This window comes from Nipponia nippon, unplaced genomic scaffold (genome assembly GCF_047370975.1).
Source record: "Nipponia nippon isolate SJK-2023a ecotype South Korea unplaced genomic scaffold, ASM4737097v1 scaffold_3, whole genome shotgun sequence".
Taxonomy (NCBI): Eukaryota; Metazoa; Chordata; class Aves; order Pelecaniformes; family Threskiornithidae; genus Nipponia; species Nipponia nippon.
In genome coordinates, this window is record NW_028262347.1 from 102,507,501 (window position 1) to 102,524,890 (window position 17,390).

At 37.5% G+C, this 17,390-nt stretch overlaps 1 protein-coding gene across 3 annotated transcripts in view; it reads right to left on the reverse strand.

Annotated features, from left to right (window-relative positions):
* The window catches only part of ADK (adenosine kinase), a 302,767-nt gene that overhangs the window by 12,991 nt on the left and 272,386 nt on the right, over window positions 1-17,390 (reverse strand). For all 3 annotated transcript variants that reach the window (XM_087766906.1, XM_087766907.1, XM_087766908.1), the window contains exon 10: window positions 5,613-5,699. In XM_087766906.1, the coding sequence (XP_087623032.1) occupies window positions 5,613-5,699 (87 nt within the window). The remainder of the gene's footprint in view (window positions 1-5,612; window positions 5,700-17,390) is intronic.

Sequence of the window (17,390 nt, forward strand, 5' to 3'; positions counted from 1 at the left end):
CTTAAAGCAGGGCTAACTCAGATCATGTTAAATCCCACCTAGATGGTTTTTTTATTTTAAAGATTCTTGGATTCCTTCCATAAATGACGGATTCTGCTGAACAACAGCATAAGAATTATTATACTGGATTCAATTCTGTTTCCATTTTTATCAGTAGTATACTTGTTTAAATCCACCGGCTTCAGTCAAGGTATTCCAAAGTTACACTAGTGTGTTTGGAAAACAGAACCAGACGTTTTTTAAAAAATGTTTCTGAATCAAACTTTTAATAGTAGAGGAGTAACGATGAGCAATTATTCTGTGCACTATGGGTTCTTTGCTAACCTATATTTATATTTCTTGTGCTGTGTTTTTATAAACATACATATATGTATAATATATTCAAAGAATGTTTCACATTAAGGATAATATCTTAACATTTCAGTAATGTAGAAGTATACCAAATATTACTTTGGTAAGCTCTGCAATCAAAGCTGGATGTCACTCTATAGAAAATAACTTGCATTTATCTCATGAAAGCAGGCTAAAATTTGAACAATGTGATGACCTTTAGGCAAACTCTTAGGAGTCCAAAGTCTTTATCTAATTTGTAGAGGCATTTAGATTAAGATGGAAAAATAATGTTTAGAATTAACTTCTATATTAAAGATGAGGGAATGGCTTTATTGAGCCAGTGTGGCAATGGAAACAGAAACAAAAGGAGGGAAGTATCTCCATTAAGCCCTGTGGTCTCTAAAGAAAAGATAAGGATGTCATGAGGCACACTCACACAAGGACACGTATAAAAGCCGACAATTCCTCTTTTGTTGCTGTCCCTGTCTTCTATCAGGGTAGTTCTCTCATAGCTGAGACAGTAGCTGGCCATCTCATAAGATTCATGCTAGGTTTCACAAGGGAGAGAACTGCTTATTCTTTAAGCACGTGCACAAAAAGAATTCTGAACGTAGCTTTCAAACCATAGCTAGCAGCTTTATGAGATCCCTCGGTACATGAAAGCTGCCAATGGGATTTTTAAATTGACAGGTGGTTTGAGCCATTGACCTCAGCTTTGATACCGACAGAGGCAAATTGCTATCAGCTCGTATTTTGCACTGTACAATGCTTAATGAAGGGCTCCTTCTATCTTGGGATTTCTTTTCCTTGAGAATGGTATAACATCTTTATAGCATGGTGATAAGTAATATACACTTGCTGTGATCATTCTGTCAGTGCTTCATCACGCTACTTTAAAATGATTTGTGGTTACATTTCATACTCTAGTACTTTTCATGCAGTATATGACTAAATCATAGTAGATTACTAAGTCAATATATTTATATTGACAGAACCTGAAGAAACATTGATTTTACACCTTCTCCTATTCATTTATTATGAACTCTCTACCCAGTTCCACTGAGTAGACAGATTCCAAGCGAGAGATTTTGCAGGGAACAATGGCAGTAATTATCAGAAAAGATGCTTATTGTTTTCATTAGTTATGGTGGCAATGACAAAGGGGAGTCCAAACAGAAGGCAGACCTACCCTGGCGGAAGAGAGCAGGATGACATAAAGGAAAGCGTAAGATGGTAAAATTGTCCATATTTCAATCTGTTTATTGCCATTAAATATGCTTTGATTACCATTAGTGCAAAGGTTCAAACTGGGGCTGACTAGTAATAAATAAATGTTAATTTAATGAGTAATAGAATGCTCCCCAAACTCTACAAATGAAGGCTGTAATTCCATTAAGAGGACTCTTGTGACATAAGCCACGTCAGCAAAGCTCAAGTGATTTGTCAATGTCATCAGAACCTGGAGGTGGAATTGCAACTTTAATTTATGGCTATTTCAGGGATTTATAACTGAAAATCTGTGGTACCCCTGAAATCCACAAGAGGTGCTGAGATGCTACAAAGTAAATCATTATTGCTTAAACTTCTAAAAGGTAGCAGTGTTGCTGGAAAGCAATAAAGGCAGAACTCTGTTAGTATTGTTTAGAGGTGTGTTTTTAGCATAAAGATACCTGCAGCGATTTTAAAACCCAGTTTCTCATTCATGCATTGCACCAGCCTGAATGGCAGATGACTTGATGCCTGCAGTAAGAGGCAAGAAATTCAGGTATATTCCTGGTGCCAACTTAATAAAAACACATTTCAACTGAAGAATGCAGTTTATTTCTTGTTGCTAGCTGTTGGAGTGAGCTAGTTCTCCTTGGAGGCCAGCGGCTTCATGTTCAGAAATGCTGAACTCATGAATCAACTCATAGAGTTATAAGTGCCCAGAAACTTTGTGTCTTTAAACTTTTTCATGACTTTAAGGTTTCAAGACCTTCAGTAGTTAGTTAGGTTCTAGAAAAAAAACAAAACAAAACAAAACAACAGATTTCTTATTTTCCACTTTCACATGGAGAAGCACATGAGGAGTGATTTGCCAAGTTGGCATAATGATCGAGAAGGAATTTCCTTACAATCTGTGAGTTATACCTCTGGAAGAGAGCGCCTCTGTGAAAGACCTTTCAAAATATGATAGAGTCTAACAAACCTGACCTAATGCAAAATAAATCCTGCTTGATGGTGTTAGTCCTCATTATATCCCACGTTCCCCTCTCAGCCAAGACATTTGCTCCAACAAAACCACTGTTCAGTCATGTTAATATACCAGTCCCAGAGAAGTATGGGAAGCTTTGCCATGGGACTCTTGTTCTCTGCTGTTTGAATAAAGGAACTACGTTTCCACAAGAGTATATTATAACACTGAGTGCATTTTTGAGTTAAGGGATGAATTTTGAAACGTTTTACTACAAGTACACTAAAATGAAAATATTATATGGACTGTTGCCTAGGTAGTAACAACTTGATAAAAACCTCGATCGAAGAAAGAAGCTAGAAAAACACTGAAGAGAATATAACCCTCCCATTATAAAAATTCTGTCAGGACAATAACACTGCATCTGGCTCAATGCTGGAATCAACAGAAGATACATATGTTGAGTAGTATTACCAACATTACTGTGTAGGGCTTTCTGGTAAGGAGATAATAAAGAACTTTTCCTGTTGCAAATATGTACTTTCAAAACACATGAAAAGTGTGATATAGATAAAATACAGACATTTCTCCCAAATGAAACACAGACCAAATCAAAGCCTATCCAGTCCAGTATCCTATTTCCTACATATGGGAAGGAAAATGAAATTACTCCATGAAGAAGGAGACCAAAGTATATAAGACTGGAATCAGCTGTGTATCTAGACTGTTATGACTCCCAAATCTCCCATCTGGACTAAACTTGGGAAAATCTGTTCTCTGAGGAGAATAAACGACCAATTTATTATTTATGGAGTGACAAAGGAGAACTAAGATATCTCAGAAGCTAATGGAAGAACCATGGATATTCTAAAGCTCACGTTGCTTTGTGAGTCATAGCAGAGAGAAATATGGTGCAACAAGAACCTAAGCTCACCTACTGATACTCAGGTAAGTCTCTAACCACAATGAGATTTCAGACAGATTTGCAACTGCTGAGTCAGCTTCCATTACAGAGGGAAAACCAGCTGTGGTCCTTTCCTTCCCTGGTATCGAGGGAGAACTGTACAATGCCTTGCTGCCACTGGACTGCATTGCACTTGTGCTCCATACAAAAAGCATCTGATGCCTCAGTGCTATTTGTGGGGGAACTGAGGAAAATAATATATGTCCATAAACAGTAACACAGGACTTTTCTTAAGATTACCCCAAATACACTGAAGCTTGCTGTATCCAGACACGTTATCTCAACAGACTTAGAACGACAGAGGAGAGTTGATCTTTCAGAAGACCTATTTTCTTTCCTTCCTTCCCAACAGAGTTTAGCATTTTCCACATCATTTTTCTCCTTGGAGAAAGGAATCTCACAGGTGATGCAAGACAAGCCTGACAGGATGTGCCTGAACTCCTTACACTGCTGGTGGAAGGTAGCAGCTTGGAATAGAGTCTGATGTCGTTTATATCAGCCTGTCCATTCAGGATGTTCTGAATAATTACTAAAGTCAACGTTTTAGCCCTTCTACAGAAAACCAGCAGCTGTGACAGTACCAGGGAAAAGGATACAATTCTAAGAGGAAGGGTTATGAGAGACCAGGCAGTTCTTAAAGCCTGATTATTTAGTTGCAATAGTCTTCCTGCAGCTAAACTAGGAAAGAATAAAAGCAGGATTATAAAAAAAAAGTCCTGATTTCAAAACGCCTAAAATCTGAAGAACTGAGAATAAATACAACCCGAGATAAACACGGCAGAGACATGAAAAGCTGCTTCCTGCTGAGGCAAAGCTTGGTTGGTGTCTACCATATTGCCCACCTGGGCCCTACCCAGTATTATTTTAAATGTTTCAGGATCTGAAAACAAAACAGGCAAGATCTTTTACCTTTTTTTCACAGCAAGAACAGCAACTTAGTGGCACAGCTGATACACAGAGCACATGTATACAAGAACAAGCACTTGAAGAAGATCTTATTTATGTTATAGCCACTGGTTCAAATTTAGTCTTGCTTGTGATTTAGGAAAAATAGAGAGTGACAAGCGTGCACTAAAAGGTGTGTGAATAATATGACCTAATGTGTTTCCCTCTATTTCTGTCCTTTTTGATTCACAAAAGCACCAAAGCAAGGAGTAATAACATTCCTATTTTCAGCCAGATTTAAGCATATACTGAAAATTTATCATTGGTTTAAGTGATGTATTAAGTAAGGATGGAATTACCCACATGCTTAAAATTAAGCTTATGTTGAATACTTTCTTGAAGCAGGACAGAATTCTGAAGCTTTAATTTGGTAACACACGGCTTGTTATCCCCTTCATAGCTACAAGAGTGAGCCCTGCAGTTCTATTTATAAAGTCTCTTTGGTAATGTTTCCAGTAAATTAGTGACTAATGGAGCTCCTTACAGCTACTATGTACTGGATATTAGAGCCTTCAGGATGCAATAGTGCATCACAGAACTACATGTATGAAGGTTACAATGAATGACAGAACTTTTGGATTACATTGGGTTTTGGCTTATATTGAATCATTTTTTAAAACAGGCATAGACATAACATCCTCTTTTTTCCTTAGAGCTTCTGCCAAAAAAAATAGTAAGTTTGCAAATGGATATTAAGCAATGCCAGATATTTTCTGGGTTTGTTTTAACAAATTAACCCTTTGTGTTCTTTTCTGATGTCCAAATAATTGTATTGGAAGCAGATGTTCTACCGAAATTGACATGATCAGAAGACATTATGCTCACTTATTAACATACTGTTTAATATTCACTACAACCTGTTTTAAAGAACAACAATGTGTTAACATTTAAGCCAGGAGGGATTTCTGTACACTATATAGTACTTGATGCAGCTTGTTTATGCAACAGTCTGACAGATACAATTAATCTCATGAAAACGACCAGAGTACAGCATAATGGCATATTATTTTTAAAGTAATAGAACACACTTTCCCTTTGAAAATCAGAACTTAATTAAATCATGTAACTTCAGGATACAGAGAAAAGCTCTAAAAGAATGAAGCTCATTCTGAAGGACAGTTGAATGAAAAAATGGTAGATTTTGTACAGAGAGAATAATAGGATAATCTCCAAACAAGAGAAAGAAGTAAGAAATACCTCCAACAAACGCATCTCCAGCTCCATTGGTATCCACAATTTCACTCTGATCACTCACCAACACAGGGAACGTAGTCACTTCATTTTCTATAGTGGAAGGGGAGAATAAAACGTGAGTTACTTGCAAATATGACTTTGAAAAGCACGACAAACAATGAAAATCAAAACAATTCAAAACTGGAGCTCTGACCTTTAACACAATAATTTGTATAAAAATAGATTTGGTTTATAATTCTGTCTGTATTTACTGCATAGGGATACAGGAACACATTTGATCAAGCTATTTGTTGTGGACATTTTCATTAATTACTTCCAGCTTAATTTCTTTTCTTTATCTCCTAATATTAAGGCCAAGAGAAAGAAAAGTAAATCAGGAGGAATGACATAAAACACCTGGGCATATGGGCAAGACTAAGAAAAATCCATCCTGCCAAAACCAGTGCTTCCTAGTAGCAGAGAGGTGATGTAGCCTCCGGAATGACCAGTCCAAGCTTCCAAAAGTTCAACAGAAATTGCTGCATCGTAAAAACCAAAATGCACATGAACTAACTAAAATAAAGCTGTGAAATAAAAAGCAGGAACTAGTGTAAATCAAAGTGCTCTCAAATGACATCTTTTTAAAAAACACATATATGTAAGAAGCCTTGCAACGTGCCATCTGACTAGATTTGGTTTCAAGATTTCAGTGACTTCACCCTCTTCCTTAGCATTTCTTTTTTAAAAAAATATTTCCTTCTCTGCAGCTCCCTGCCCTCTACTGGCACTCGTTAAACCTATTGCAATAGGTGGATACTCAGCATCTTCACCTCCAATTCACTGCCACACCACAGTTCAACATAATTACACCACTTAGGTATGATAACTTTAGAGTTCTAGGGTTATAAATTTAATATATGCCACTAATTAATCAGCTATGGCTTTCCAGGTGGTAATGTCATAATGACGTGATAAAAATATAATTACCACCTTGTCACAATACCTTGTTAAAGTGTAAATTACCCCTGTAACAGAGCCAATGGAAGTTCTGCCTCTGGTAGTCAGTATGCATTAAACTGTCTCAGAGCAAACAGATTGTCCTTTGGCAGACAGCAGGAATTCAGAAAAGGGGAGGGGGAAGAAAAGCCTGTCAACCAGTGAAAAAGAAAACCATCAGAGCTGTTTTCTTTTAATTTTTGGTAAAAATAGAAATAAAATGGGAAATAGATCCTCCAGTAGCTGAAAGCTGGAGATGAGTAGTTTCTTCACTGTCCAGCAACAGAGCAGATCATAAAAATCACTCTTACACTGACGTAGACAGTAGCAAACAAGGAAACCTAGTTTGGGAGGCATATAAAGAATTCACAGTCTCAAATCAGGCAAGTCTGTGTATGCTGCAGAGGTACCAGAAGGATCCTGGTTTCTGTGAAATGCAGTGTATCAGCTCTACTGCTCTTCACCATCTGCTACTAAGTGAACCAGGCAGATATAATGATGCTGCCTCCAGAGGGAACTGTTGGCTGGCCCACCAGGAGGGGAGGGGAGGGGAGCATTAGCAACAACCATCCATGAGAGGCAAAGGAAAAAGGGTAACGAAAAACATAAGATGAATATTCCAATTAAAGAACAGGTTTCAGTCAGTTCTCAGTGCATCCTACTCTCTATCCTGTTAAGAAAGCTATTTAGAAACGTGCTTCAATGCTGTGTTGTGCTCTTAAGATAGTCTTCAAGAGCAATGTTTTTTAGTAATTTTAACAGGATTCATTTGAATTGGAAATCAAGAAAGAGAGGTCTTACATTAAACTCTGCCAGACGAGCAGAGTGTATTCATCCATTTCATAAGAAGGTATATATTATTTGCTCTAGATAATACTAAAACAATGAACAAAGTGATAACTCCGTTGAAGACACATTGTAATAAACTAACCTGCTTCCTTCCCGAGTGTGCATGGGCAGACACAGATGTTCTGTGTTAAATACACAGCAGACACTAGCATATGCATACAAATGTATGTGTTTGGGCACAGAGAGTGAATAATGCACAGACATTATATTTCAAATGCTGCAAATGGGACTTGGCATCAAATAAGACTCTATTCAAGCAAACTAACACAAATGAAAGTTCTCACTCTCTTCTTTCTCCTTTCTTTTCCTTCTCTGTCCTGATTCCTTCCCTCAGCTCCCTCTAGTACTTGCAGGTAAGTATTGCACTATGAGCTCTTATTCTGTTCTTTCTGCAGTAGATGTAATTGTAAGTAACTGAATTAGTCTAAACCCCAAACACATCAAGGAATTCAGCTGGTACGAGAATGATCTTTTATTTTCTGGTCACAGTTTTCCATCTCTACCTGTGTCACACATTCTGTCTCTATGACTTTATGTATTTTCAAGAGGAGCAATAATCTCATATTTTGATGTACTGAAGTTTCAGAAGCAGGTAGCATGGCTTTGGAGCACATACTACATTATGAAGATATTACCATCTCCACACATCCAATAGGCAAATTATCTTTCTTTAACCTTAGGAGAACTTCTACTAGTGTAGTAGAGTCTACTAAACTATAGTTAACAATAATACATATTGAAAGATACAACCAAATAATACTGAGGTGTTTTTTTTTTCTTTCCTTCACAATAAATGAAGTCAGTTAGAATTAAAGCTGCCATTAATTTACCTTGCTATGTCTGTGTAATAGCAGAAAAACAGCTAACATCTCTCGCTGATCTGTGTTTTACAGCAACTAGGCACAACAGGGTGAATTAAGATGAAGCAGAAGTCTCCATTCTGAATGTCCTTGCTTTTGTGGCTTTAACGTTGCTTTAACTTCATTTTTGTGTGTGATCTATTATGTTATAAAACTCCCAAATCCATCATAGCAAACACAGAGACACCTTGGCTAAGTGCACTGGTCATCAGTGGCCTTGCTTTTCAAAGTCAGTTCTGATTTCATTTATCATTCTGAGAGCTTATGAAATAAAGAATAATTACATAAGTGTGGTGAAGTCCAAGTGCTGCTCCTCTGGGCATAAAATCCAGTGTTCTATTTTTAAGCAACAAATATCTTCTATGGTAAACACCCTGGGATACAACAGATTCCACTTGGATATTATTTCCTGGAAGCCCAGAACTGTGAGTGCAAACTGCAACAGGGTGTCTATAATTAGGGAAGTTTTAGTAATAAGCATTAATGAAATTGAAAATTTTGGGACTTGGATTCAGCTCTCTCAATGATTTTACATTAGTGAGGAACTCAACTGTTTTAGAATGATATAGAAATAATCAAAATCAAACATTAATGTGGTGATTTCATAGGCTGAAGACAATATTCGCAGATAAATCAGAATGAATCAGCTCATTGGTGAATTTAGTTATTGTTAATTTGTCTCATTATGTACATAAAGATGTGAAATCTATCTTTCTTTTCCCCAGGCAAAAGTATGTGTTACCATATCTAGCTTAAGATATTTTTGTAGGTAAAACAGTCTGGAGAGATAATAATTGGAGAGTGATAATAACTGAAAAAGCAGTGCTCCTTCCATTCTAACACATTTAAGCTCCCAAATGCACACAAGCCTATTTCATGATGTTAACTGAAACAATCGAACTCTGATGATAGCTGCAAATACTACAGGTCTGTCTTTAAACCAAATTAGAATCACAGACTACACATCTACTCTTAGTACAGTAATAAACACCAGCAAGCAATCATTACATCCAATTAGGCTGAGTACTTTCCTTAACTGGGTCATTTACCAGTCTCTCTTGCTCTTAAAAGTAGATTAAATGTGTAAACTTACATTTAATTACCTGTAACAGAACTCTTATGGGCAACATGTTGGAGTGTCCTTAATTTTATATTAAAATAAAATAAAAGGAAGAAGGGAGCCCTAAAATATATACAAAACCGTCTAGCTATTTCCTCAAATAAGCTTTTGATCCATGGGCTGGCAGTGGTAGTACAGATGCTTACAAGATGGAGACACATTCATGTTTCTTTTGTGAGCTTTAACTTGTAAAAAAAGAACAACTGTGAAACAGAATTCTGCCCCATCTCCTCCCCACCTCCATCCTCTCTAATTTTCTTTAGATCGGGGGCCAAAAACAGATAAAAAGAAAGGAGAAGGAAAAAAAAGAGACAGGAAGAACTTAACAGAACATAGAAAACTGAACTCAAAACCTCTAAGTGTCTCTGGGCAGCTATAAGGTAAGAAGTAATGAGAAAAGTATTTGGAACAAGCCCATGTCAGTCAGGATGATTCTGAGCTCTTACCTCTCTCCAGAAGATAAAACTCAGAGGCCTATAGGCTCTAAGTCTCTGCACCTTCTTCAGCACATTAATAAATCTTTAAAAATCACTAGTATAACAACACTTTCTCCTGTTTTTTCTACATTAAAAATGCAGTTGTTGCTGTACTTCACACAAAGATACCACACTTGATAACGTAAATCAAATAGATACCGCCATCTCCCACCGTATCAGCACAGCACTATCTAAAGTTAGAAGGCAACGTGGCGCAGGGCACTGCGCGCTGAACCCCTGGTTAGAAATCCTTAAGACTTCCAGTGATGATTGTGCTGGTTTTGGCTGGGATAGGGTTAATTTACTTCATAGTAGCTAGTATGGGGCTATGTTTTGGTTCTGTGCTGAAAACAGTGTTGATAACACGGGGGTGTTTTCGTTATTGCTGAGCAGTGCTTACACAGAGTCAAGGCCTTTTCTGCTTCTCACCCCACCCCACCAGCGAGCAGGCTGGGGGTGCACAAGAAGCTGGGAGGGGACACAGCCAGGACAGCTGACCCCAACTGACCAAAGGGATATCCCACACGGTGTGACGTCATGCTCAGCACATAAAGCTGGGGGAAGAAGAAGGAATGGGGGGGATGTTTGGAGTGATGGCATTTGTCTTCCCAAGTAACCATTACACATGATGGAGCCCTGCTTTCCTGGAGATGGCTGAACACCTGCCTGCCCATGGGAACCAGTGCATGAATTCCTTGTTTTGCTTTGCTCATGTGCACAGCTTCTGCTTTACTTATTAAACTGTCTTTATCTCAACCCACGAGTTTTTTTTCACTTTTACTCTTATGATTCTCTCCCCCATCCCACTGCGGGGGAGCGAGCGAGCGAGCGGCTGCGTGGTGCTTAGTTGCTGGCTGGGGTTAAACCACAACAATGCTGCATTTCAAACCTGGCAGTGCTGATTCAGCCTGTCATTTCTAAGCAAAGAGAATGAGATCCTGCATTTTCAGGGTGGGACTTTCAGATAGCTATACTGGATGAACACTCCAGGCCCCCTGGCACTTTCTGTGTGCATGCTAAGTTTGCCTTGTTTCACATGCCAACATCTCCTCTCTCCTCCATCTAGTTCTGTGCATTGTTTGGCCTGGTGATGTAGCCATGTAGGGCTTGTCAGAAAAATAAGAATTTATTTGTGCAAGTCAATGGAGTTAAATAGTATAACAAGGGAGATGCAAGCCAGCCACATGCTTTGGGATCTTTCTAATCAAATATTTTAATAATATACAACAAATGATGCTGTATTCTAATGAATTAAATATGTAGCCAAGAAAACTTTATAACTAGTAATATAGAAGATGTTAGGCTTTATTGCTATCAAAAGCAATGTTACCCTAAACAAGTTATGGAGTGGGTGTCATTTAGAATGCATTTATAAGTCTATGATATGATACAATTAATTAATACAACTATCAATTTATTTCCATAATAAAAGATCCAAATAGTGCCATTAGGCTAAAATTCTCCGTGCAGCTTGCTAAGCAAAAGTAAGTCCTTATAGCTGTGTTGGCCAGGATGCAAAGAACCTCAGAGGCAGCTAGTTAATTTTCAGTAGAAACAGAGAAGGAATCTGATTCCAAAGACTTTGAATCTTCTGTGGCTCTGTTCATGGTCCTATAGATATCTCTAGGGGAAATGACAGACTGCAGACTCCATTTTCCCTCTCTCCTAGGAGGCAAAGTTAATCCAAAGATGTTCAATGAGACTTACCTTCCCTTTACAGCTCTCCTCAGACACACACATTGTGCCATTATCTAGTCAAGAGTATTTTTATTCAGAAGTCATATTCATAGCATCTAACTAAAGTGTGATTCATAGGATTAGAGTTAATAGAGGAAAGAAGGTTCCTCCAAAGGAACTTGAACACTCATACACATCAGCTATTAGCAATAATGTAAAATTAAACACTATTTTTGCACCCATCCTCTGAACCTATGTCTATTCCATCTGCACTCCTGTTAATTCAACACCACTCCTTTGAAATAACTCTTGAATTATACTAGCATGAGATCAGACTCAGAACTCTGTATCTAGTTACAACAATTGTAAAAAATGTTAACAGCCTCAACTAATGACTTGTGAATAGCTTCTATAGGCCCAAATGTATTTTGTTTACTTTACAGAAGGTGTGGGAGCCACTTAAACATCAGTATTTTCTATATCATCACTGCCAGCGCCATGAGTTGAAGCTCTACTTTATTTCTTATATTAAATAATTCTTTGCACAAGTACACAAAACACTGTGACTGTGTGTAAAAGATGGGGAAGCAAGAGGTCAACAGAAAATACTAGTTTTGCTTCAGTTTGGTGCTAATATAACATTTTATTTTATATATATATATATATATATATATGCATACATATATGGAAAAACTGCCCTAAAGAACAAGCCACTGAATTTTTCTGGCATGTGTCACAATGTTTAAGGTTTAGAATGGCAATGAACTCTGTTGAAAAAGCCTTTCCGAGCACACAAGAGTATTGCCATTTGCCCGCTAGGCACAGATTTCAGAGGGAGCTGAAACTGCGCCCACTGAACTGCCAGAAAACACACTCCTCTAACTCGGCATGGCTGCTGAAGACATAAGGTAGTGTTCAGAGCTAAATCCTTTTCCTGTGATCTCTGTCCGGACCAGGAAAGGGGTTGAGGACTCAGGAAAGGCAAAGGGTGTGAAGTCATAGGCACCAAAATTAAGAAAAGCTTCTGCAGATGTCTCACTGATACAATACAATGACTGTCTTGAAATTACTATGAAGAGCTCAGATCAAAATCAGTCCTGAAGACAGAAGAGACGGGTTGCTATAAAGGAAACCCGTGAATTGTATGATCCTAGTCTCTATCGTAAGCATGCTCTACTGCAGTGAGCCTAGCCACAACCAGTGAAAGTACAGGGTAACACATAAACCAGATCTTGCCTTGGATATTAACAAATATAAATATCTCTTCCTGCACTGTAAATCCTACATGTATTGGTTTGGCCACCGTACATCTTATTTGATCCTTATGTGTAAAAAACCAAGCCAAGCCCCCAAAAAAAGATTATTTTTGAGCTGCATGTGGGAATGGAAATACAAGCAAATCTATTTCTATCCATAAATAGGTAGCTCAAGAATTGAAAACACACAGAAATGATGACAGTGGGAACGTCAATGTCTAATGTAAAAATACATCACGTATTTATGTCCAGGTTACACCAACACATATGTTCTAGCTCACACATGCTCTTCAACCTTCTGAAACTTGGCTATGGGGACTGTGCAAAAATGAAGCATCTTTCAGCTCAGAAAGCAGATCGTGCACTTCACTTACTGTTTGCACTGACCCACACGCTAGCAGGAATGCATGTATGTTTGCACTCCATTTCATGGTATTCCACAGATATTTTAAACCACTGCCTAGCTGGACCATCTCCCACTGTGCTGTGGGAGAATTTTCTGACAAATATCGACCTATAATCAGGTCAGAGCAATTCCTACCCAAAAGCTTATCAGGGCATTGGCTAAAAAAAAGGAGAAAAACACATCATAATTTGATTTTGACCAGGACAAAAACTCTATTATGCCTCACATTTTTATACATTAAGCATATTGTCCTAGCAGGGCAAACACACCTGTCAAAACTTGCAAGCTTTCTTAGCTATACCTCAGTTTCAGAGTGGTGAACACAGAAATCACATCATTTAAATAAATGCCATGTTACATGACAGCTTTGTTTATGCTACATGATAATCTGAGAAGCATGGGTCGTCAGTGGAGGCAGAAATGGGCCCAAGGCACTTCTATTTTACTTGAGCATCAGTAAGACTGAAAAGAGGAGTGAGCATTAGGTCACTACAGAGCAGTTCTGAAGGAGCTTTTTCTTCTGGGAGAATTTATATTTAGTTTCATAAATACAATCAGTCTGTCAGAATGAGAGAGAGAGCCTTCCCTAGAAACATTACGAAAAATAAGTTAATGTACAGATATATACATATATATTTCTCCTTAAAAAAAAAAAATTAATTGGATACTAGTTGGACATTGCTGAAGTAGGTATACCATAGAAATTCTACAGTGCTGCCTTTAAATATTCAAAGTATATGCAGAAATTTTAGTTTTTCATCCTTATAATTCAGAGCTCAGATCTAGAATTTCTACAATTATTTTGTTCTTCTCATGCTGTATTTGTAAATTCTGTGTTGCCTTTAATTAAGATCTCCCTAGACTACTTATTTATTTTTGAAGAATGAAACATGCTTGCTAAATGAATTTTCTCAGGCTTTTGCAGGTTTTAAATCTATTAGAAGATGTCACTGCAGTGGAGGCTGAAATTTGTTCTAATCTCAGTGGGAAAATATTCTGCTCTTAAAATGCCAGTTAAAAACAGAGCAACTCCCCTGTTTTTAATGGAATTCTTTAAGCATTATGCCAGTCTAGAAAGAGAATTTGGCCCAAAATGAAGGAGCTTTTTTTCCCCCTAAATTAGTTACAGATCATTTCTTTGATAATTAAATAACCCAAACTATGATCTCTGTAGTATCAATCAGTTTAAAAGTATTACCTAACCATTGCTGTAAGTGGGATGGCCAATCTACGACCTTTTAAATAATTTCACATACATTTTAATGTAAATTATGCAACACTGAATTGATACAATATTGACTACATAGTGAACTAAATTTGTTTGGATACAGTTATTATAATAGCAGTTTTGACAAACAGTTTCCAGCAAGAGCTCTTGAATTGTATGTTTGTGTAACAAGCCTGTTAAAGCATGGCAGTAGCATATAGGCACTCATAAAGGTAACACAACAGGTTTTACAGTGCATGCACTACTGTCATTTAAAGTAAACTCCAACACTATACAAGCAGGCTGCTTGACAAAACCAAAATAACTAACCTAGTAGACATATTAAAAATTTCCAGCCTCTGTATCTGTGGAACCTTGTCAAACTCCTACCATCGCCTGTCACTCTCAGTTACTTTTCTTTAAAGTTTTATTTCTGTAGTATTAAATTGCTGAATCATTCAGTTTTAAGCTATTTCAACCTAAAAAAAACAAAGCAAGACATTGATTTTCTTTTTAGAAGCAATAAAACATATTAAAAGTCATAAAGCTTTAGTGGACACGTAGAGCCAAGTTCAACTTGTGATCTTTTAAACCTAATTTGTATTCTATTGTCAAGGTGATCACCAAGATATGTATTAGAAGGAAAAAAAAAAAAGGTTCCTGCTCTGAAGAGTTTCCAATCTGAAAACCAAGGTTGGTAAGCAAATAAATAGAGAGGTATAAATAAAATGTGGACACTCTGCTGATATCATTAAGTTATGAAAAGTTATGAAGAAAGGCAAGAAGCAGGTACTGCTTTAAAAACCAGATAGATATAGAGGAAAAAACTCTGGTTAGCCTACAGAGTGAGATCATTTGAACTGTAACATAAAAATGTGGAAAAAAAAATTGGAAAATGCTTGTTACTTGTTCCTTTTAAAACCATTTCAGTAAAAAACATATACTTAATGGTTATTTAGACACACTGCTGGCTTTTTTGCCATGTTTTCCTAGAGGAAATAAATCCAGATTAAAAAAAAAATTAAGACTTTCAATTTAACATGTTTGAATAAAAACTTTCCTTTTCTTACATAAACAAAATTAACTTCTGTAATGCTTAACTTGCCAAATTTATACTTGTACCAAGCTTTTACTCATGTTTGCTGCTTACTGTCTTTTCATGGACCCTCTTTCCCTCCATCCTTCTCTGTTGCCTGTTGATTCCTACTGATTGCAGAAATGCCTGAGGTGTCTATTGGTGACCCGGATGCTGATTGTAGCCAACGATCCTAGCACAATTGGATTTTTATGCCAACAAAAACTTAGAAGGTTTCATTCTTTTTCCATATAAATACAAATCTGATCCGATGGCTGCTACTCGGCGGCAGCAGAGGCACGAGCAGAGGGCGCCAGGAAGGAACAAAGCTGCTTGGGAGCAGACTAATGTTTGGAGCAGGTTTTTCTGCTGAATGCACTCGTCAAACTCGACCTTTGGGCCTGTATTGTTTTACTCATCCAGTCTCTTATTTCCTTTTTCTGATTTTATTCTTAAATGCCTGTACATTTTGTACATTCAGGCTGAAATTGGAAGAGTGGTGCTTTCCTCCTGTAGCTCTAATCTTTTTAAGAGTAGGCCTCCAGTTCCCTGTTAACCAAAACCAGGGAATCCACCAGTGCCCCCAGACTCCAAGGACAGGAGGGCTGTCACTCCCCACCAACTTATCTTATTCCAGCAAAGGGTGTGCTCCAGCCCTAGCCTATCCTTAGCAGTTTGGCTTGGCCTTGAACAAACCCTCGTTTCTCTTTATCATCAACTTCTAACATATATTAATTTCTGTATTCATTTCCCTAAGCCATTTGAGATCACAGCTTCATGTGCTCTCATCTTCTAGACCAGTGTAGTGATTACCCCAGAAGCCAACACACAATACATATCCAGTATGAACATTTAACATGCTTTACTTTGCTCCTCCAAACATCTGTTTTGCTTGCACACACAAAGACCACTTTATGGTTTCTGTATTCTACCTTTCATAACAACTGCCCTTGATTTTTAGAAATGTTTATGCTGTCTAGTTAAGCAGGAAATCCAAAACCAATCTTTAGGTTTTTTATATTTGGTTTTAGCCAAGTATAAAAATGTCAGTGCAAAAAGCAGATACTTATATTCCATGATGCACCAGAGATTAAAAGAAAATTGCATTTTTAGCACTACAGTGTTTAACTGCTCACAAATGGATTTTCATATTTTTGCAGTAATTTACAGTGAGCAATAGGTATTGTAATCTAATCCACCACAATTGCATAATTTTTGGCCAACTTGCTGTTGATAAATAATGCAAGTATTAGGTTATTAAATTTTTTACAATTAAGTGACTAAGAAAGCTGTTTATTGCCTTCCGCTATACCCTCTGTTAATAAGATCGTTGTTGCAGATGTTCATGTATGCTGCATTGATGTTTAATGGTGCATGATGCTCTAGGTGGTTCCCATAACCTTGCTTTGTCTACTATGAGCTGACTCAATTGATATGATAATAGAGAAAAGAGGTCTGAAACAAGCTGGGCTGTACTGGCACAATTTGCATAACCTTTAAATTTGCCATCATTTGATAGCCAACTGCTCCTAAAAATTCTTATTCAGTTGTCAGCAACAATAATATACTGTACAAACAGCATTCTGCAATTGGACAGGTGGGGAGGAAAGAGAGGGCATGCATAGTTTATTGCACTTTTATATTCTGTCAGGAAATGTACTTATTATCAAATTTATAAAGCCAACAATTTGGAGTAGAGTTCTGCAGTTTCATTCGTGACCAATTGCTATTAGCCACAATGCCTGGCCTGGCATCTTTTCAGGTTCACAGTACAATATCACAGTGTCGGATTACTAGGGACATAAATATTTGGTTCCATAGACTCCTCTCTGATTTAGTTTTGACTGCTAATCACTGGGGCAGGGAGAGGAATCAGGATG